The following is a 22,630-nucleotide window of genomic DNA, read 5'->3' as shown; positions in this document are numbered from 1 at the left end:
ATCATGACCTGAGCCGAAGGCAGACGCTTAACCGACTGAGCCACCCGGGTGCTTCTGCCACGCTGCTTGTTCTTAAGACAAACTATAATAAAATCACTTGACAGAAAAACTGGCTGAAAAATGTCTGCCTTTGATTCAGGAGGTTGACAGAAATTAAAATTTTCCTCCTAAGTTTACACTTCAGAGCTCTGGGTGACTTTTAAAAGTGGACAAACAAATTTCTAAATGTAAAATGGAGATAATTTAATCTTAAAACTCAAACAGAGTATCGGAAACATTTACTAATACAAAAAAGTCCAATGCATTACACAGAACAAAAATGCTCGTTTTCCCAGTAGGTATTTAAAGCTAGTGATCCCACTCTTCATTAATCTTTGCTAAGATCTAGGTAGGAACCTCTAGATTTGGTTATTTGTTCAGAACTTGAGTGAAGCCAAAGATACAAAAATAGGGATTAAACTAAACTGTGAGCAGCTGTTTAAAAAAAAAGACTACATACCCATAAAATAGGATTACACACTTTAATCTGATTGACAAAGAGGAAGCAGGGAGGACATGAAAGAAAATTAGTTTTAGCTCTGCTTTATGCATAACCAGGTGCTCCTTTCCCAAAAAGTATACTGAGGTTCTAAAAACCACATTTAATCGGAATACTTCAGGAAAACACACCATGTGTAATCCAGGAAATACACTATCTGCAGAACAGGAAAATCATCATGGGCAGTAAAAGATTCAAACAAAAGAAAGCACCTGGGTTTTGGGCAGTTCTAAGGTGAGTACATCTGCTCCTGGCTGGCTGCTATGGAAACATGCGAATGAAGACTGGTCCATACCTTGACATTTTTAAAATATGTTTCTTTGGAAAAATGGCAATATGGGCTGGGAGTGAAGACGTCCTTTTAGACACCCAGCTTATTGGCCTGGGTGAGGACGACTTTGAGAACCGGCATGAAAGCCGAGGTCTCGCTGAAGTTGCTGGTGCTGACTATGTGGGTGTGGATGGTCAGGCCTTCTGAGTAGTTGCGCGATTCGATGCTCCTTGCAATGTTGTGTAAACCACTGATGATCGTGGGTGAAAGCTGAAACAAAGGCAGAATCAGGAGAAAGAATTAAATTAAGAAAGACGCTCCCATAAACCCTGATATTTAAAAGGAGACTGAAACAAATATTATTAAAAAAGCAAATAAATCATATAGCTTTTCTAGAAACAGTTTTTTGGATCAAGCAACTCTTGAAGTTATAAAGCAGAACCATGACAAGATGGCGTATGTAAGGAAATTATTACAAATTATGAACATGTATGAGTCAGTTAACTCTCTTTCTAGAAGCTCTCTTCCCCTAGCGGAAATGCTAACGTCTTTCTCCACTTAAGAGTGTTAATTCTTCAAATTCTTTAGATACAGGCTCATGCCTTTTAAAACTTTTCCCATTCATATGAAGGAACTTAAAGGGTTTTTTTGGAATTTGGTTCTTAATCATGCTATCTCTAAGTAAGGACCCAAAGCAGTCTAAAACCACGTCTGCAGCAGTGGTCTCAACCCTGTGGTCTACCTGCATTCGTAGGGCAACAGGCGTCATCATGTACTCAGCTCTTCAATTCTTAACTGCTCTTGGAATCTTACCATCTCTTAAAACCACAGTATCTGTAGTTTCCCCATGTCATTACTTGGATTATATGCCCATACTTTTGAGGGAAGAATTTATTTTGGATCAGCCCAGGGACCACAGCTTGTCCACTGTTACATCAACTTTCTCTGGTCTGGCTCGCATGACAGGAATGGTTATTGTTATTATTTTTTTTTTTTAAAGATTTTATTTATTTACTTGACAGAGATCACAAGTAGGCAGAGAGAGAGAGGGGAAGCAGGCTCCCCGCTGAGCAAAGAGCCCGATTCAGGGCTTGATCCCAGGATGCCAGGATCATGACCCAAGTTAAAAGCAGAGGCTTAACCCACTGAGCTATCTGGGCGCCCCCGGAATGGTTATTTTTATCTGATGGGACTGATGTGAGAGATGGAGCAGAGGAATGTTGAGATGCAAAAAATATAGCCACATATAAAATGAACAGAAGGCCAGTTACCTTAGGGCCAATACAAGCCAGATTACATTTCTACTCTGTTACAAGAAGAGTTAAAATTGCACTCCTATCTCTCTCTCTCTCACACACACACACACACACACACACACCCCTTCTCCTGTTCTTTCATCCCCAAAGTTAAATGACATTTATGATTCAGTTAGAGAAAGCCCATTCCACCACTGTCCTCACAATCTTGGTCCCAAGTACACTCCACACAAATGCTGATGACAGGTTTATTTACTAGCAACTAGGGCTAAATGATTATCATGAATCCTTTTTCCCCACAAACTTACTGTCTGTTCCCTAAGTTTATCATACAGAAACTCCAAGCGTTTGCTGGCATCATCTAGCTTCCTCTTGGTTTGCTGCAGGAGAAGAAAAACAGATGTGTTATATTTGAATATTTAACTTTTATCCAAAGACCCTGCCCTGTCTCATTTCACTAACCCTTACACTCCTGATGCTGACCGGCTTCATGTTATAAAGAAACGGAGGCAGCTATGACTCAGAAACTTGAACAGACCGTCAAGACAGAGTTCAGTGACCCATTCTTGGGGCAGGGTAGGAGGATATGGGGCTGCCTTCCGGAGCACAAACGGGAGCAGTGCCTGGACCGTGGACCATCTGCTCAGAGGACAAGTTGTGTGCACGTGTCACCGCACTAGCCACGAGCAACACGGAGGGCCGTCTGGAGGCAGCTGTGGGCCACTGTGTTGCAGAAGAGATCTAAGGACAGCTACTGTGAATTATGGGTGCTGGCAGCAAGCACAAAGGTGAACTAGAATCTTATTTTAACCTTTCCAATCACTTACATACTTAGTCACCTATGGTTATTTAATTTTGCTTCTTCCTGAGTTTTTCTTCCTTTTTTCTTTTTTTAAGTAGGCTCCATGCTCAGTCCAAAGTGGGGCTTGAACTCGTGACTCTGAGACCAAGACCTGAGCTGAGATCGAGCTGGACACTTAACAGACTAAGTCACAAGCGCCCTCTTTCTGAGCTTTTAAAACACCAAGGGAGGAAAAAAGAAAAAAAGAAAATTACGTTCTGTGGCTTAAATTACTAAGAGGGATATTGTAAAATGAGTTTTTAAATCAAGGAGCCCTTCCACCTCCTACTCCTCGTACTGGAGAGAAAACCGTTCTAAAACTAAAATTAGGGACGCCTGGGTGGCTCAGTTGGTTGGACGACTGCCTTCGGCTCAGGTCATGATCCCGGAGTCCCGGGATCGAGTCCCGCATCAGGCTCCCAGCTCCATGGGGAGTCTGCTTCGCTCTCTGACCTTCTCCTCGCTCATGCTCTCTCTCACTGTTTCTCTCTCAAATAAATAAATAAAATCTTTAAAAAAAAAAAATAATAAAAAAAATAAAAATAAAAATAAAATTAAAGGTTTCAATTACAACGTGATTAACCTAATGATGTACATTATGCGACAGCCTCAGAACGGACACTGTTCTTCAATATTTACCGAGGGTCTACTGTGTGCCACGCTTATGTCTCAGGGACCTCGAATACTCTTGGTGGGAAAAAGATACTAGATAGCAGTGTGCTGCAGATGAGGTGGTGATGGATGCCAGGAAGCAAGAGTTAACAGAGTGAGGGGCTAGAAGTGCTGGGACTTCGAGGTGGTAAAGAAAGGCCAGATGGCTCCTGGAACGTCCGAGAAGCCTGGAGCACGTGCGGCCTGAGTAACGTGGTCACGTGGGGGAAGATCCCCAGCAGAAGGAGCAGCAAGTACGAAGCTGTCGATGCTGACCTGCTCCTGGTATGCTGGAAGAAGGAATGCCAATGTGTCAGAGGAGGAGAAAGGAAGAGCTCTGGATTTTCGCCCACTGGGATTACGTGGGCTGAAGGTTTTCATATAAGGCCTTTACTGTGTTGAGGTGTGTTTCATGTTCCCTCTAAACCTACTTTGTTAAGGGTTTTATCAGGATTGGATTTTGTATTTGGTCAGATGCAAATTCACAGATGTGTGTGCCATCCTTGTTCAGGGTCCCTGCTGATCTTCTCTGTATTGGTCCGACCTTAGTGTATGTGCTGCTGAAGTGAGCAAGGGCTGACCTATGAACACTGAGCCAGCCTCGCAACCTGGGGATAAATCCCACTTGACTGTGGTGGATAATTTTTTTGTTTGTTTTTTGGTGAATGGCTTTTTAAAAAGATTTATTTATTTGAGAGACAGAGAGCATGGGAGTGGGGGAGGGGCACAGGGAGAGGAATCTCAAAGCAGACTCTGCTCTGAGCACAGAGCCTGACGTGGGGCTCAAACTCACGATCCCAAGATCACGACTGGAGACGAAATCAAGAGTCGGAAGCTCAACCAACCGAGCCACCCAGGGGCCCCTGTGAATGATTTTTTTAAATATACCAACATCCTAACAGCATTTTTCATAGAACTAGAACAAATAATCCTAAAATTTGTATGGAACCACAAAAGACCCCAAATAGCCAAAGCAATTTTGAAAAAGAACAACAAAGCTGAAGGCATCACTGTTCTGGACTTCAAGTTGTATTACAAAGTTGTCATCACCAAGACAGTATGGTACTGGCACAAAAACAGACACACAGATGAATTAAACAGAATAGAAAATGCAGAAATAAACTCACAATTATATGGTCAAATAATCTTCAATAAAGGAGGCAAGAATACCCAGTGGGAAAAAGACCGTCTTTTCAACAAATGGTGTTAGGAAAACTGGACAGCCACATGGCAAAGAATGAACCTGGACCACTTTTCTCACAGCACACACGAACGTAAACTCAAAATGGATTAAAGAGCTAAATATAAGATAGGAAACCATAAAAATCCCAGAAGAGAGCACAGGCAATAATTTCTCTAGCATCAGCCATAGCAGTAATTTTCTCCCCAGACAAGGGAAACAAAAGCAAAAATGAACTACCGGGACTACTTCCGAATAGCGAAGGAAACAATAAGCAAAACTGAAAGGCAACGTGCTGAATGGGAGAAGATATTTGCAAAAGACATCCAATAAAGGTTTAAATTCCAAAATACACAAAGAACTCATAAAACTCAACACCCCCCACCAAATAATCCAATTAAGAAGTGGGCAGAAGACATGAATTATATTTCTCCAAAGTCATTCAGGCAGCCAGTTGACAGAGGAGATGCTCACCATCACTCACCATCAGGGAATACAAATCAAAGCTACAACAAAATATCACCTTACACTGGTCAGAACGGCTAAAGTCAACAATACACCAAACAACACAGTGCTGGTGAGGGTGTGGACAAAGGGGAACCCTCCTGCACTGCCTGACGTAGGCAAACAGGTGCAGCCGCTCTGGAATAGGACGGCTAACGGAAGTCAAAACACAACTACCGGACGACGCAGCAAGTGCACTACTGAGTCTTTAGTCTTTACCCCCAAAATACAAAAACACTAATTCAAAGGGATGCATGCTCCCCTATGTTTATCACAGCATTATCTACAATAGCCAAACTAGGGAAGCAGCCCAGGTGTCCAGTGACAGACGAATGGACGGAGATGTGGCGTGTACACAACAGAGCGTCAGTCGGTCACAGGAAGAACGATGAAGTCTTACCGTTTGCAACAACATGGACGGAGCCAGAGAGCGTGAGCCGAATAAAACACATCAATCAGAGAAAGACAAAGGTATGATTTCACCCATACGTGGAATTTAAGAAACAGAATAAACTACCAAAGGAAAAAAAAAGAGAGAGAGACACAAACTAAGGAACAGACTCTAAACTACCAAGAACGGTATGACAGTTCCCAGAAGGGAGGTGGACAGGCGGACGGGTGAGACGGGTGACAGGGACTGACGAGGGCACTTGTTGCGATGGGCACTCAGCACCGTAAAAACTGCTGAAGCACAATATGATACACCTCGAATGGATTTTAAAAAAAGAATGAGGAAAAGATGAAGCTATCAGGGATACTGTCACAAACTAAGTCATGCTGCAAAATTAGTTTGTGTTGTCTGGACACAGCTAACGTGACAAGACTGTATCACAGCCACACTGTAAAAAGGATTCCAGCCAGTGAGTAAAAGGATCTGCGTGGAGGGAACCCTGAGAGTCCCTGCTCAAAACTAATCTCCTCTCGCTACCAGTAGGAGCCTACCCCAGGGGCAGAGTCAGCTGGTCGGAACAGGGTATTAGCAAACCCCCACCAACCGACTGGTTACAAGAATTACAAGAACAGTTTGTCTTTTGTGGTTCTCTTCTGCCCAGGGCTCCTCTGGACCCGGAAGGAAGATGATATGTTGACCTAGAGAAGTTTAGATCAACAAAAATTTATTGAGCTGGGCTGTGTACTACGTGCTGTCTCAACCTCTCTATACTGACTCTTGCCTCAAGGAGAGCTGGAGTTCTCTTCATTTTTATCAGGGCTCTTCTGTTTTTGAATGACGTGCCCTATTTAGAGGTGCACACAGGGGCAGTGTATGCAGGGCTCTCTGCCCCCTCTGTTCTCTGTTCCTCTGCTTCCATCACTTCCAGAATGCCAGGCACAATGGCCGATGCTAACCGATCCCTGCTTCTGCTTTGCTGACACATTTAGTACAGGGAATAGCTTTGTAAAACACCAGAAGAAAGCTGCATCTATTAATACTCAACGTCTAATGAAACAGCAAATTCCAGAAGCTGTTTTTCAAGCAGACAAGTGGCCAGTGACTAAATAAACATATCTAATGTTTGTTGGCAGAAACTGAGAGTTCGTCTAAAACAAGACCAGCTTTGTTGAATTTCTGTTGTTGCCAATACACAGGCATCCTCTCAATGAACTAAGTAAAATCAGTTGCTTTAACTATGAATATGAGTCTAGAATCTAAAACAATTATTTTTAAGATCTTTGCAAAGTTACATGTAAGATTATCTGTCTACTTTTAAAAGCTTTGATCTGAGCTGAGAAAGAAAGCCCCAGCCTGAATCTCCTACATGCCACCATTCTGTTCTATTTACGTGCCAGACATGAGGTCTGCTGCTGAGAGGCAGTGCCTCAAGGTGAGTGAGAGCATAAATTCCAGACCCAAACTGGGATTAAATTCTGGCTCTGATCTTGGGTGTTGACTGGTTTTTGCTTACTTTAGTTGTCTGTAAAAAAAAAAGATGACAAATTTACCTACCACCGGGTTGCTGGGAGGATTAATTACCTATAAAAGATATTAGATACATTTCTATATGAAAAGCAAAGTATGTAAGTGCTAGTTTTATTACTATTGTACAAACTTCTAAAGTGTATCTTGTAAGGCTTCCTGCAATTACAGAAGAGCTCCCTAAGTGATTATTTTAAATTAGCAAAATATGAGAACAAATACATACAGGATCTGTAGCTGAAGAGAGGCAGCGCTGAATGAGATCCTCAAATGTGGTCTTTAGAATGAGGTGCTCATCTGGAATAGGTTTCTTGGTAATTTTTTCTGTTGGCAAAGACTGCACATGCTGGAAGAAATAATACCAGAAAGTGACCAGAAATGACCAGAAATTACCTATACACAAAGCCCTGAAACTCTGTGATAAAAAGAAAACCACTTGTTAAAATCAAATGACCCATTAACATGTGAAATCCCTTGGGATAAGTAAAAATGAAAATCAGATATTCAGTGGAAGGGACAGGCTTCTATAACTTTGATTTTCAAAACCAGAACTGGATATAAAGAATTCGGTCAATCATGGCACACATGTTGATCTCCACTGCATTATCTGGGGCGAAGCAGACAGCAGACCGACGCCAGCAGGCAGCGAAAAGGACGAGGCATTTACACCGCCCGCGAGTGACGGTGGCTGCTTGCTCTGCTGGTCGGCTCATTGCTTTACCTTGGCATTCTTCTGTCCTTTGGTTTGTTCTTGAAGGTTGATACTTGGTCTATCACCAAACTGCAAGATTTTTTATTTCAAGATTTTTTTTTTTTAAGATTTTTAATTTATTTAACAGTGAGAGAGAGATCACAAGCAGGCAGAGAGAAGGGGGGAAGCAGGCTCCCTGCTGAGCAGAGAGCCCGACTTGGGGCTCCATCCCAGGACCCTGAGATCATGACCTGAGCAGAAGGCAGAGGCTTAACCCACTGAGCCACCCAGATGCCCCTTATTTCAAGATTTTATTTATTTATTTGAGAGAGAAAGTGCACAAGAGAGGGGCAGAGGCAGAGGGAGAAGCAGGCTCCCCAGTGAGCAGGGAACGCAATGTGGAGCTCCAACCCATGACCTGAGCCAAAGGCAGCCACTTCACCGAGCCACCCAGGTGCCCCCAAACTGCCAAGATTAAGTCAAAAAGTTGGCAGAGAAGAGACCATGATGTAACTGAATGTACAGATGGAAACATAAAGAAGGACTGTTTTGTTTTTAAAGTTCTGATTTATTAGTTCATTCACTCAAAAATTATAGTAATTATGTGCCAGGCACTGACTATGTATTTACAAGCCAATTCAGAAATGATCTCAGCTCTCTGGCAATTTATTAGGCTAAAAGAAGAAAACGAAAGTTTCAAAGTTTCATTAAGAAAAAGTTAACAGGGCGCCTGGGTGGCTCAGTGGATTAAGCTGCTGCCTTCAGCTCAGGTCATGATCTCAGGGTCCTGGGATCGAGTCCTGCGTCGGGCTCTCTGCTTGGCAGGGAGCCTGCTTCCCTCTCTCTCTGCCTGCCTCTCTGCCTACTTGTGGTCTCTGTCTGTTAAATAAATAAATAAAATCTTTAAAAAAAAAAAAAGAAAAAGAAAAAGTTTACAAACATTTATATCTTAATGAAAGATGTTACTTGAAAAAAGTAAAAAAATAAAATGTCATCAGTAAGATGACAACTGTAAGATAAGATAGCAACTGTACTGGTATTTAATTGCTAATAAGCTAACCTTAATGGAACCAACAGATAGTATAACTAGAATTCAACTGAGGGCAAGCTCTCTGCAGGAAATTCGATCAGAAGGACAAGCAGGAGTCAACTAGTTAAATGAGAAAGGAAAAGCCTTCCCGGCAGCGCAAGAATGTGTCCAACGGAAGGACCATGATACGGGTGACTAAAAGGAGGCCGGTGTAGCTGGGGCAGAGACAGCAAGGAGGAATGTGCAGCTGAGGGCTTCTGGATAATGTGAAATATTTTGGTCTTTATCTTGAGAGAAACGTTTTAAACAAAGATGAAACAAGACCAGATAGATGATCAAAGGCAGACTAATTAGAGGCTCCTGCACCGCTGAAAACTGGGAGGCAGGCAGCATAGACGAGACTGGAAGTGAGGCCGGGGATATGGGAGAGATTTTTAAAACAGTTTCAACAAGATTCACGGACAGACTTGGAAGAGGGACTAAAGGAAGAGTATAAAGATGATTCCCAGGTTCTCGGCTAGATTAGACAGGGATTACGGCGCCATGCACCAAAGCAGGAAATGGGGAGCTTTGAAGACCAGATTTTGAAGGTGAGGTTTGGGAGGAAGACTATGAATAAGGCTTCAGAAATATGGAGTGTGAGGTGCCTTGGGTACATCCAGGTAGGCAGGCAGCTGGATGTAAAGGCCTGGCTGAACACAAACATCCTGGACAACACTCCCTTCCGGCAGTAAATGAGGCTCCGGTCTAGAGGAGTACAGCGTGAGCCCAGGTCTACACAAAAATGAATGGCTGGGTAGCTTCCCAAACTAGCGTAGACTTGTAATCATAAAAAAACCCAAAAAAACAGTGCATCTTTATAAGTTAAAGTCCTGTGGAAAGAAGTCAGTTCTCCCACCTCCATTCAAAACACTGGTTTTTAGGGGCGCCTGGGTGGTTCAGTGGGTTAAATCCTCTGCCTTCGGTTCAGGTCATGATCTCAGGGTCCTGGGATCGAGCCCCACATCGGGCTCTCTGCTCAGTGGGGAGCCTGCTTCCTCCTCTCTCTCTGCCTGCTGCTCTGCCTACTGTGATCTCTGTCTGTCAAATAAATAAACCCTTAACAAACAAACAAACAAACCCACTTGTTTTTATAATGGAACGTAGTAAAGCACCGCCCTGTGACAGAGAAATATGTTTATAAATTTGACTTCAATGGTCAAAGACAAAAACAGAACTAGTTTTATACTTTGGGCAGAGATTTGTTTCATCTTCTTATGTTAACTTTCACCCAAGCTCTTCACTCCTCATGAACAGTGCAAAATGTTTACCTTTGTGTGTCTAAGTCAGTTAGTTATATGTGATTTTTTTATCGTCTAGAACCCTTCCAACTAGGTGTTTGTATGTGAAAAGCAGTACAAATCTGTGTCTCCATGTGAAGGTAGGCTGTATAGTGTAAGCTCTTACACATATACAAGGAAAGATACAACTCATTACATTTTATTTTATACATTAAAGGGGAAAACCTTTGGAAATAACTTCTGCTTAGCAAGCCTGGCTGAAAATATGGATTCAACTGATCTTAAATTATGGCTACTGGTTAGGTCAAATGAAATACTGCGATTGTTCAGTTAGTATAAACATACACTAGCAAATACATGAGCCTCTTCCAGGAGGTTTATGGCCACGTAATTGAAAAATATCCCTGCATGATCAGTCTTAAAAACAAGGGTTACTATTTTTTATTTAGGTTGTCTTAACTGAAACCGAATATAGATGTTCACTAATACAGGTGTAATCATCAAAGTTAACACATTAAAAAAAAATGAACTGAAACAGAGCCGTCTTCCCATTCCACGGATGCAGAAGGACTGTTACCTGGATGGTATTTCCAATAGGAGCCCCTGGCGCGCCTTCAATATTGGGCTTGGAGAAAGACGGTGGCATGCCTGGTTGACCGAGGGGTTGCTGGACACCATGGAAGGTCTGGCCACCTGCGAGATGTGGCTGCGGGAATGAAGCCTGGCTTGACAGAGGTGCAGGGACTGAAGGCTGCTGGGGCAGCATCTGGGACTGGGGGTCACCCAAAGGGTTCATGATTGGTGACGTGATGGGAACAGGAGGCATAAAGTTTTCAGGCATCTTTTAAGAGACAGAAATAAAAGACACCAAGCATAAGCCAAAGAGTGTCATTTACTTACCCTTAAATAAGGTTAACATTTAAAAAATGTTATTTGTTTGTAATAGTATTCTACTTTCAAATGAAATTTTATGCAGAATTCTAGAGTAAAACATAAAATTAGAGCTAATCTGGGTAAGAGGAATAGAAAGCTCAAAACTGGACCTCTCAGTTTCCCCTTTGTCTTCCATACATTCTCTCATACGGGGAGCCACAACAAGGCGTTCTGAAAAAGGATGTCAAAGTCTAGAGAATTACATCTAGCAAATACTGGAATCAAATATGCCAAATGAATGTTTCTATTTAATGTGATCCTGATGTAATGCTCCTTTTCCTACATCACTAAGTAGATGTTACCTGTCAATCCAACCATATTAAAAGTAGTAGATTTCATTTCTAATTATTACTAAATTTTGGGGGTTTTTTTGCCCATTTAGTGCCTCCCAATTTTATTGTTATGCCCTCTCATTACTATATTTAAGAAAAGGAAATTACCAGAAATTAAAAAAAAAAAAAAAAAGGTAAAAACGACTGGGAAGGAAGAAGAAAAGAATCTTATCTTGTGCTCCAAAGTGCTCAACAGTTACTAACGGTTCAACACTGTTCAGCTAGTAGGTTGTTTCTTTATACTATATGTGATAGACAAAACAGTCCAAAATATAATTGCCAAATTCAGGACTACTGTTGGAAACCAAAGACCAAACACACCCCCAAAAGAAAAGAATCACTGGGAAATTTTGTTTCCTACTCTTTGAAAGAGACCTGTTGGGAATTTACATCTTGTCTTCCAATGGGAGTTAAATTCACACCACCATACTGGTTTTTTGTTTTGTTTATAAACTAAACAAAGGATGTAAGTTTTTTTTTTTTTTTTAAACTAAACAAAGGATGTAAGCTAAAATATACTTGAAACCTGTCAGTCAGTAAACTTTGCTTTTAAAGGTCAGTGAAGGGTGGTGTATTCCAGGTGGCTTTGGGATTAATAGAACACCTGCGGGCAACTAGATTGACATCTTTTTCTAGTACCTTCTTCTTCTTAGGTACTCTGTTCAAAGCTGGAGGATCATTCCAACCATTCTGAGGACCTAAAAGAGAAAATAAAGGGCAATTTCCTTTAGAATTCTGAAAAGAAGAAAACTCAATTGTATTCATCTTAAAATACCTTCAAATTCTGCCTTAACCCCGAGGATAACTCACAAAAGTTTTATCAGCTGAGCTTTGGGGATCACTCTGAAGCTCTGGATTCTCAAATAATTTCCTCAAATATTCACAAAGCCTTGGCTTACTAAGCAAGGTAACTTGATATCATTTCCATTTCAAGTGAAAGAGCTGTACTAAATTTAGGGATAGTGAAGACTTAATGATATATTGATGTATAACCTTCAAAGATCAGTTAGAAATTCTCTCTTAATAAATAAAAAATAAATCACCCGAGTCTGCTAAAAAAATAAAAAGGCCACTTTTGCTATATTCAACATGCAGAAAAGAAATCTCCTATTTCCCAAGAGAGCAATTCAACATAAGAAAATCACCCATATGGCAGAAACACTGTTAAAAAAAAAGGTCTCAACTACACAATACTGCAGTTCTATCTTCTTTGCCTTAGAAATTATTTATAAAGTAGAAAGCATTTAAGTATATGTGATAAGATTTTTTTTTAATGCCACACACAAAAAAAATTCAAGGTTGGCAGCAAATACAAAATTAAACTACTGTCAACTTCAATAAATTTCCCCTAAAAAGCCCCTAAAACTCTTCATCTCAAAGGGAAAAACAGACCTCAGTAGCACAATTAAGTACTTTAATGCCAGTATCTTTAAAGAAAACATGTCAGAAATAAAAATAGGATCATTTTAAAATCAATATGTAATCATTTTACATTTCATTGATTTTTATGTATGTTTACAGTTAAAGCAAAAAATTTCTCTTTCAACAAATTCGACATTCTTTCAGGATTTTCCCTTTTACTTGTTTTATCGATACCCATATTAAATCACAACAAAATTGCTTAGCAGACCAAAGAACCTGTGATCCGTACATAATGCCACAGAAATTTAAAAAAAAATAAGATCTTCCAACTGCAGCATGGACTCATTTGCCTTCACTTTTTTAAAGTTTACTTTTTAATTATTTTTAGTAATCTCCACACCCAACATGTGGCTCAAACTCACAACCCTGACAGCAAGAGTCACGTGTCTCTCTGAGCCAGCGGGGCATCCTTCCTTTGCCTTGATTTTAAAAATGGAATTAATTTTCTACAGGTTTACTAGAAGACAGAATGCCAAACAATCCTCAAAATACCTAAGAGCTAATCACAAAATATTAAACTACATGCTGCTATCTGCTTAACAAATTCTTCAAGTTCTGGTCATACACACAGAATCATTTAAATCAATCTCATCACCTTCTAACTTTACTCCTAAGACAATCTTGATACAGTCATTCTTTATGATTATATAAAACAGAAAACTTTAATGATTTAAGCTACTGTGTCACCATGTTAATTCAATCAGTTCTAAGATTTGATTTGATTAAGAAGTCAAATTAAAAAATGATACTGATCAGATTTAGAGTATCATCAACTTTGAGTTCACATGCATTATTGTGAATGGTCATTCATTAACTGTATTCAATGATTGAAAATCTCCAAAGATATATTTTATAACCAATTCACCTTCCAACATAAGTGCCTGGTCTTGCATAAATTGATTTTCTGTAGACAAAATGTAAAAGTCACTTAAACAACATTACCATCAAAAAGATTCTAAACTTTACCTCATTTTGTAATTGCTTCTCCCTCCATCAACCCAAAAAAGAACAAACTAATTTTATAAGGGGAAAAAACCCTTCTTTTTATCAAGTCACGTAAAATGTCTTCTATCCAATTAAGAAAATAATCAGTTTTGGGGTAAATCAAATTCATTTAAGTGTGTTAGATCCGATTAACTCTTTAACATCACCTTTTTCTCTTACTGCCTGTTTAAGAAAAACTTTTGTTCATGCCTATTTAAAATAGTATTTCCCTGTTTGCATGGATTTTTTCCTATTATTTGATCAATAACATCATGGTGGGGGGAGCACTCAGTATTAGTTAAAGCTGTCATCAAAGTCAGCTGAGGATCTTGTTAAAATGCAGATTCTAATTCACTGCCTATAGGGAAGGGCCCGAGATTCTACTGTTCGAACTGGCTCCCAAGTAATGCCAGTGCCGCTTGCTGGTCAAAGCCCTCTTTTAGTAGGGATTTAAAGAAAAATGGGAGGCACTCTACACTGTCCTGCAAACTTCAGCCTGTACTTGTTAAAGATAAGAACGTCAGAGAATCTTAGCAAGGTGGTGCCAACTTTACTGCCAGATGGGAGAGGCCTCCTGATGAAAATGTAACTTCATGTAATTCATGTCACACCATGAATACAAGCATAAATGACAACAGACCCGGTCCACGGTAACCATTTATGTGGTCTTTTTTGTAAAAATATATGGATTTGCAGACTGTTTAGCACAGGCCTTCCAGAAACCACTACTTAAGATAACTGAAGTTTCTGGCAGTGGAACCGAGGAAAGAAGGCTGAAAACGAACACAGCAAAACCAAAACGATCAGATATGCAGGGTCAGGCCAGGCCCAGCCTCAAATAAAAAGTATGGCACTGGAAATAAATTATATGCACATGTCACCTACAGAAGTTCAAGGTAACTTCCTCATCAAGAGCTTAACTAAAGAACACAGTGACCAAAGACTTCCTGTTTTTTATAAGTGATTTCCGATTTTTGCCTTATATAACAATTTTACAACCTAATTCCCCTTGCAAGATATAACCTCCCAGCACTACTGTCAGTAAAGCCCTGGGAGTCATTGTGTGTGGGCTATTACAGAGGACTGACCTAAGAACCACCACTGATGGACTCTCTAGCATAAGACTTCTGCTTCCGGATGGAGGGAGCCTGTATGTCACCCGAAACACCTTGGCCTACACCCTTTCCTTCAGAAGGAATTTCAACAACCTGGCTTCCTCCCCGCCCCATGAGAGGCAGGGAGAGATGACAGTGGGTTCCCCTGTAACTTCTCACGGCATTGACTCAAATCCTGGGTATGAAAGCCTCGGAGGGTACCCCGAGATTTCACAAACTATTAGCACAAAAAGGTTCGTGGAGCAATTTCATAGGACCCTTTGGTAAAATGACTCCAAATTCATAATGAAATCAAATCGAATTCAAAACTAGGAATGATACTTCATCAGAATTAGAAACAAAAAGACTCACAACGGGAATGGGTAGCCAATGGCGAGCTCGCATACCTGTGGGTGCAGATGTCCTGCTGAGTAGCAAGGAACAGCTGGACAGTAATCAAAGGTCGCCCTCAAAACACACGCCTGACTCCTCCCAACCTCAAGTACCTATGCATTTATATTTAGAGATATGTTTTATTTCAGCCCAGATAATCCTTGTTCAAATCTCTTATCGATTTAGTACAGTTTTGTTTCAGCTACAACTGACCCTTTTCAATCTTTTCGTCTGCCTTTAAACTGACTGTTTAAGTATGACTTTTTAAAAACACCAAAAATTGACTTCTATACCTTTTAATAGCCACAAAAGGTAAAGCAAGCTACATGAACAACATAAATATCCCTAGAGAACAGTATCATAGATGTGCAAAATGACACTTTTGGTCAACATTTAAAAATCAACTGGGGGGCAGGGGCCGGACGGCGGAGCAGGCTGACCGACCCGCAGCCGGACACCCGCAGCTCCGACCACGGCGCGCCGCAGACCGACCCGAGGCCGAAGCGAAGCGCGGCGACGCCAGAAGCAGCAACGCGCCGCTCTCGGACGGGCGGGCCGGCGGGGACGCGACCCCGACGCGCCGGGCGCTGACCGCGGGGAGGGCGGCTCCGGCCAGCGGCCAGCGGGCGGCACGACAGCGGACGGGGAGTCCGCGCACGGAGGGCCGGGGCTGCAGAGGCTGAGCCGGGCGACGCCCACGCGGGGTCAGCGCGGCCGCAGTCCCGGGGTCACAGGAGACCGGGGTGACCTTGAACCGGCCGCAGGCGCGGGGAGCTCGGGGCGGGCCGGGGGTCGGGCGGACGCAGCGACGGGGCGCTGGTCTCCGAGGCCGCACTGAGGGGGCCCCGGGCTCTCGGCTCCTCCGCCGGAGACCAGCGGCCGCCATGTCCGTCCCGCCCTCCGGAAGTCTACGGAAAGCGCTGGGGGAACAAAAGCTCCGGAAAGCGAACCGAGCGGATGACTCAGCCCGGCCCCCGGCAAGGGCGGTGCAATTCCATCTCAGGCAAAGACGCTTGAGAATCACTACAACGGCCCGTCCCAGAGGATCAACAAGAAATCCGGCCGAGACCAAGTTCACCTACCAAGGAGAAGAGCGGAATTCCAGAGGAGGAGAAAGCAAAGCATGGAACTCATGGCTTTCTCCCCAAGATTCTTTAGTCTTGCAAAGTTAAATAATTTCTTTTAATTTTATTTTTTCTTCTGCTCAATTATTTTTAACTTTTACCCTTTCCTCTTTTTACATTTTTTAACTAGTTTATATTAACAATACCTTTCATTTAAAAAAAATCTTTTTTGAGCCATCATTATTATAGTCATATTTTATCCTTGATTGTATCTAACTTTATTTTTTGTATATACATAGGGTTTTTTCTTCTAAAAAAATCTGGGTTCAACTAATAGATCAAAATATACCTTAAATCTAGCACAGGGCTTTGTTCGAGTCTCCAGCCTGAGCAAATTCTCTCTACTTTCTTTTTCTTTATTCTCCCAACCAACTTATGTTATCAACTCTTTTTTTAGAAAAATTTTTCAATTTCTTTTTTTAGAAAATTAAAAAAAAATTTCATCTTTATAGTCATATTCCATCTCCTCATCGTGTTTACCCTTATATATGTTTTAAATTCGTTAAAATTTGGCGAGGTAGTTTCTTCTAAGAGACCAAAATACTCCCAAAATTAAGTGGGTGACCCTATTGTATTCACCAGTGTAATATATACATATTTTTTTCTTTTCTTTTTTTTTTTTTAATTTTTTTTCTCTCTTTTTTTTCCCTGAACTTCTTTTTACTCCCTTACTTCCCCCCCATGATTTGGGGTCTCTTCTGATTTGATTAAAGCACATTTTCCTGGGGTCTTTGCCACCCTTTTAGTATTTTATTCGCTCCTTCATATATTCTTATCTGGATAAAATGACAAGGCAGAAAAACTCACCACGACAATAAGAACGAGAGGCAGGACCAAAGGCCAGAGACCTAATCAATACGGACATTGGTAATATGTCAGATCTAGAGGTCAGAATGACGATTCACAAGGTGCTAGCCGGGCTCGAAATAGGCATAGAAGATATTAAAGAAACCCTGTCTGAAGAAATAAAAGCCCATTCTGGAGAAATAGAAGAACTAAAATGTAACCACGTTGAAATCAAAAAAGCTATTAATAAGGTGCAATAAAAAATGGAGGCTCTTACAGCTAGGATAAATGAGGCAGAAGAGAGAATTAGTGATACAGAAGACCAAATGACAGAGAATAAAGAAGCTGAGCAAGACATAAACATCTACCAGACCACAAGGGGAGAATTCGAGAGATAAGTGAAACAACATTAGAATAATTGGGATTCCAGAAGAAGAAAGAGAAAGGGGAGCAGAAGGTATATCAGAGAATTATTGTAGAGAATTTCCCTAATATGGCAAAGGGAACAAGCATCAAAATCCAGGAGGTGCAGAGAAGCCCCCTCAAAATCAGTTAAGATTAGGTCCAGACCCCATCATCTCATAGTAAAATGTACAAGTCTTAGCGACAAAGAGAAAATCCTGAAAGCAGCCCAGGACAAGAAGTCTGTAACATACAATGGTAAAAATATTAGACTGGCAACAGACTTATCCACAGAGACCTGGCAGGCCAGAAAGAACTGGTATGATAGGGGCACCTGGGTGGCTCAGTGGGTTAAGCCTCTGCCTTCTGCTCAGGTCATGATCTCAGGGTCCTGGGATCGAGTCCTGCATCAGGCTCTCTGCTCAGTGGAGAGCCTGCTTCCCCCTCTCTCTCTGCCTGCCTCTCTGCCTACTTGTGATCTACCCTCTCTGTGTGTCAAATAAATAAATAAAATCTTAAAAAAAAAAAGAACTGGCATGATATATTCAGAGTACTAAACGAGAAAAACATGCAGCCAAGAATACTATATCCGGCTAGGCTATCACTGAAAATAGGAGGAGAGAGAAAAAGCTTCCAGGACAAACAAAAACTAAAAGAATTTGTAAACACCAAACCAGCTCTACAGGAAATATTGAAAGCTGTCCTCTAAGCAAAGAGAGAGCCTAAAAGTAGTAGATCAGAAAAAGGAACAGAGACAATATACAGTAATAGTCACTTTACAGGCAATACAATGGCACTAAATTTGTATCTGTAAATAGTGACCCTGAATGCTAATGGGCTAAATGCCCCAATCAAAAGACACAGGGTATCAGAATGGATAAAAAACCAAAACCCATCAATATGCTGTCTGCAAGAAACTCATTTTCGACCCAAAGATGCCTCTAGATTTAAAGTGAGGGGGTGGAAAACAATTTACCATGCTAATGGACATCAAAAGAAAGCTGGGGTGGCAATCCTCATATCAGATCAATTAGATTTTAAGCCAAAGAATATAATAAGAGATGAGGAAGGACACTATATCATACTCAAAGGGTCTGTCCAACAAGAAGATCTAACGATTTTAAATATTTATGCCCCTAACATGGGAGCAGCCAACTACATAAACCAACTAATAAGAAAATCAAAGAAACACATCAACAATAATAGTAGGGGACTTTAACATTCACTGAAATGGAGAGATCATCCAAGCAGAAGATCAACAAGGAAATAAAGGCCTTAAATGATACACTGGGCCAGATGGACATCACAGATATATTCAGAACATTCCATTCCAAAGCAACAGAATACACATTCTTCTCTAGTGCACATCATTCTCCAAAATAGATCACATCCTGGGTCATAAATCAGGTCTCAACTGGTATCAAAAGACTGGGATCATTCCCTGCATATTATCAGACCACAATGCTCTGAAGCTAGAACTCAATCACAAGAGGAAAGTTGGAAAGAACCCAAATACATGGAGACTAAAGAGCATCCTTCTAAAGAATGAATGGGTCAACCAGAAAATTAAAGAAGAATTGAAAAAATTCATGGAAACAAATAATAATGAAAACACAACAGTTCAAAATCTGTGGGACACAGCAAAGTGTATTTTCCGGAGAGGAAAATATACAGCGATACAAGCCTTTCTTAAGAAACAAGAAATGGGGGGCACCTGGGTGGCTCAGTGGGTGAAAGCCTCTGCCTTCGGCTCAGGTCATGATCCCAGGGTCCTGGGATGGAGCCCCACATTCAGCTCTCTGCACAGCGGGGAGCCTGCTTACACCCCTCTCTCTCTGCCTGCCTCTCTGCCTGCTAATGATCTCTGTCTGTCAAATAAATAAATAGAAATCTTTATAAAAAAGAAAAAAGAAGAAAAGAAACAAGAAATGTCTCAAATACACAACCTAACCCTACACTTAAAGGAGCTGGAGAAAGAACAACAAAGAAAACCTAAACACAGCAGGAGAAGAGAAATAATAAAGATTAAAACAGAAATCAATGAAATAGAAACCAAAAATAACAATAGAACAAATCAACGAAACTAGAAGCTGGTTCTTTGAAAGAATTAATAAGACTGATAAAACCCTGGCCAGACTTACCAAAAAGAAAAGAGAAAGGACCCAAATAAATAAAATCATGAATGAAAGAGGAGAGATCACAACCAACACCAAAGAAATATGAACAATTATAAGAACATATTATGAGCAACTCTACGCCAGCAAATTTGACAATCTGGAAGAAATGGATTCATTCCTAGAGACATAAAATCTACGACAACTAAACCAGGAAGAAACAGAAAACCTGAACAGACCCATAACCAGTAAGGAGATTGAAGCAGGTGTCAAAAATCTCCCAACAAACAAGAGCTCAGGGCCAGACGGCTTCCCAGGGGAATTCTACCAAACATTTAAAGAAGAACTAATTCCTATTCTCCTGAAACTATTCCAAAAAATAGAAATAGAAGGAAAACTTCCAAACTCATTTTATGTGGCCAGCATTACCTTGATCCCAAAACGAGACAAGGATCCCATGAAAAAAGAGAATTACAGACCAATATCCTTGATGAACACAGATGCAAAAATTCTCACCAAAATACTAGCCAATAGGATCCAACAGTACATTAAAAGGGTTATTCACCACGACCAAGTGGGATTTATTCCAGGGCTGCAAGGTTGGTTCAACATCTGCCAATCAAACAATGTGATACAACACATTAATAAAAGAAAGAACAAGAACCATAGGATACTCTCTATAGATGCTGAAAAAGCATTTGACAAAGTACAGTATCCCTTCCTGATCAAAACTCTGCAAAGTGTAGGGACAGAGGGCACATACCTCAATATCATCAAAGCTGTCTATGAAAAACCCACCACAAATATCATTCTCAATGGAGAAAAACTGAGTACTCTTTCACTAAGGTCAGGAACATGGCAGGGATGTCCATTATCACCACTGCTATTCAACATAGTACTAGAAGTCATAGCCTCAGCAATCAGACAACAAGAAGAAATTAGAGGCATCCAAATCGGCAAAGAAGAAGTCAAACTATCACTCTTCACAGATGATATGAAACTGTATGTGGAAAACCCAAAAGACTCCACTCCAAATCTGCTAGAACTTGTATAGGAAGTCAGTAAAATGTCAGGATATAAAATCAATGCACAGAAATCAGTTGCATTTCCTTATACCAACAAGACAGAAGAAAGAGAAATTAAGGAGTCCATCCCATTTACAAATGCACCCCAAACCATAAGATACCTAGGAATAAACCTAACCAAAGAGGCACAGAATCTATACTCAGAAAACTACAAAGTACTCATGAAAGAAATTGAGGAAGACACAAAGAAATGAAAAAAGTTCCATGCTCATGGATTGGAAGAACAAATATTGTGAAAATGTCTATGCTACCTAAAGCAATCTACACATTTAATGCAATCCCTATCAAAATCCCATCCATGTTTTTCAAAGAAATGGAACAAATAATCCTAAAATTTGTATGGAACGAGAAAAGACCTCGAATAGCCGGAGGAATATTGAAAAAGAAAGCCAACGTTGGTGGCATCACAATTCTAGATTTTAAGCTCTATTACAAAGCTGTCATCATCAAGGCAGTATGGTACTGGCACAAAAACAGACACACAGATCAATGGAACAGAATAGAGAGCCCAAAAGTAGACCCTCAACTCTATGGTCAACTAATCTTCGACAAAGCAGGAAGGAATGTCTAATGGAAAAAGGATAGTCTCTTCAACAAATGGTGTTGGGAAAATTGGACAGCCACACACAGAAAGATGAAACTGGACCACTTCCTTACACCACACACGAAAATAGACTCAAAATGGATGAAGGACCTCAATGTGAGAAAGGAATCCATCAAAATCCTTGAGGAGAGCACAGGCAGCAACCTCTTCAACCTCAGCTGCAGCAACTTCTTCCTAGGAACATTGCCAAAAGCAAGGGAAGCAAGGGCAAAAATGAACTATTGGGACTTCATCAAGATCAAAAGCTTTTGCACAGCAAAGGAAACAGTTAACAAACCCAAAGACAACTGACAGAATGGGAGAAGATATTTGCAAACGACATATCAGATAAAGGACTAGTGTCCAGAATCTATAAAGAATTTATCAACCTCAACACCCAAAGAACAAATGATCCAATCAAGAAATGGGCAGAGGACATGAACAGATATTTCTGCAACGAAGACATCCAGATGGCCAACAGACACATGAAAAAGTGCTCCATATCACTCGGCATCAGGGAAATACAAATCAAAACCACAAGGAGATATCACCTCACACCAGTCAGAATGGCTAAAATCAACAAGTCAGGAAATGACAGATGCTGGCGAGGATGCGGAGAAAGCGGAACCCTCCTACACTGTTGGTGGGAATGCAAGCTGGTGCAACTACTCTGGAAAACAGTATGGAGGTTCCTCAAAAAGTTGAAAATAGAGCTACCCTATGACCCAGCAATTGCGCTACTGGGTATTTACCCTAACGATACTAATGTAGTGATCCGAAGGGGCATGTGCACCCGAATGTTTATAGCAGCAGTGTCCACAAGAGCCAAACCTAGATGTCCATCAACAGATGAATGGATAAAGAAGATGTGGTATATATACACAATGGAATATTATGCAGCTATCAAAAGAAACAAAATCTTGCCGTTTGTGATGACGTGGATGGAACTAGAGGGTATTATGCTTAGCAAAATACAAAAGTCAGTTGGAGAAAGACAACCATCATATGATCTCCCTGATATGAGGAAGTGGAGATGCAACGTGGGGGGCTTGGGGGGAAAAAGAATAAATGAAACAAGATGGGATCAGGAGGGAGACAAACCATAAGAGACTCTTAATCTTACAAAACAAACTGAGGGTTGCCAGGGGGAGGGGGGCAGGGAGAGGGTGGCTGGGTTATGGACACTGGGGAGGGTATGTGCTATGGAGAGTGCTGTGAAGT

The 22,630-nt window shown here is 41.0% G+C and overlaps 1 protein-coding gene and 1 non-coding gene across 31 annotated transcripts in view; both read right to left on the bottom strand.

Moving 5' to 3' along the window:
• Positions 1 to 261: 261 nt before the first annotated feature.
• SEC31A (SEC31 homolog A, COPII coat complex component) overlaps positions 262 to 22,630 on the bottom strand; it is an 81,701-nt gene continuing 59,332 nt past the window's right edge. For 19 of the 30 annotated variants that reach the window (XM_059147949.1, XM_059148298.1, XM_059149744.1 and 16 more), the window contains 5 exons: positions 12,062 to 12,120; positions 10,735 to 10,998; positions 7,383 to 7,502; positions 2,374 to 2,445; positions 262 to 1,079 (listed from right to left, as the gene is read on the bottom strand). In XM_059147949.1, the coding sequence (XP_059003932.1) occupies positions 900 to 1,079; positions 2,374 to 2,445; positions 7,383 to 7,502; positions 10,735 to 10,998; positions 12,062 to 12,120 (695 nt within the window). In that variant the 3' untranslated portion in view covers positions 262 to 899. Of the gene's footprint in view, positions 1,080 to 2,373; positions 2,446 to 7,382; positions 7,503 to 10,734; positions 10,999 to 12,061; positions 12,121 to 13,709; positions 13,749 to 22,630 lie in introns of all 30 variants that reach the window. The other 11 variants (XM_059147692.1, XM_059148125.1, XM_059148384.1 and 8 more) reach the window with 1 other exon arrangement.
• On the bottom strand, positions 4,024 to 4,130 carry LOC131822963 (U6 spliceosomal RNA). Its single transcript, XR_009350420.1, has one exon. It is a non-coding gene; the product is annotated as a U6 spliceosomal RNA (small nuclear RNA).

Source organism: Mustela lutreola, chromosome 1 (genome assembly GCF_030435805.1).
Source record: "Mustela lutreola isolate mMusLut2 chromosome 1, mMusLut2.pri, whole genome shotgun sequence".
Classification (NCBI taxonomy): Eukaryota; Metazoa; Chordata; class Mammalia; order Carnivora; family Mustelidae; genus Mustela; species Mustela lutreola.
The sequence above is the reverse complement of the archived record's forward strand: the minus strand, read 5'-3'. Positions and strand labels throughout refer to the sequence as shown.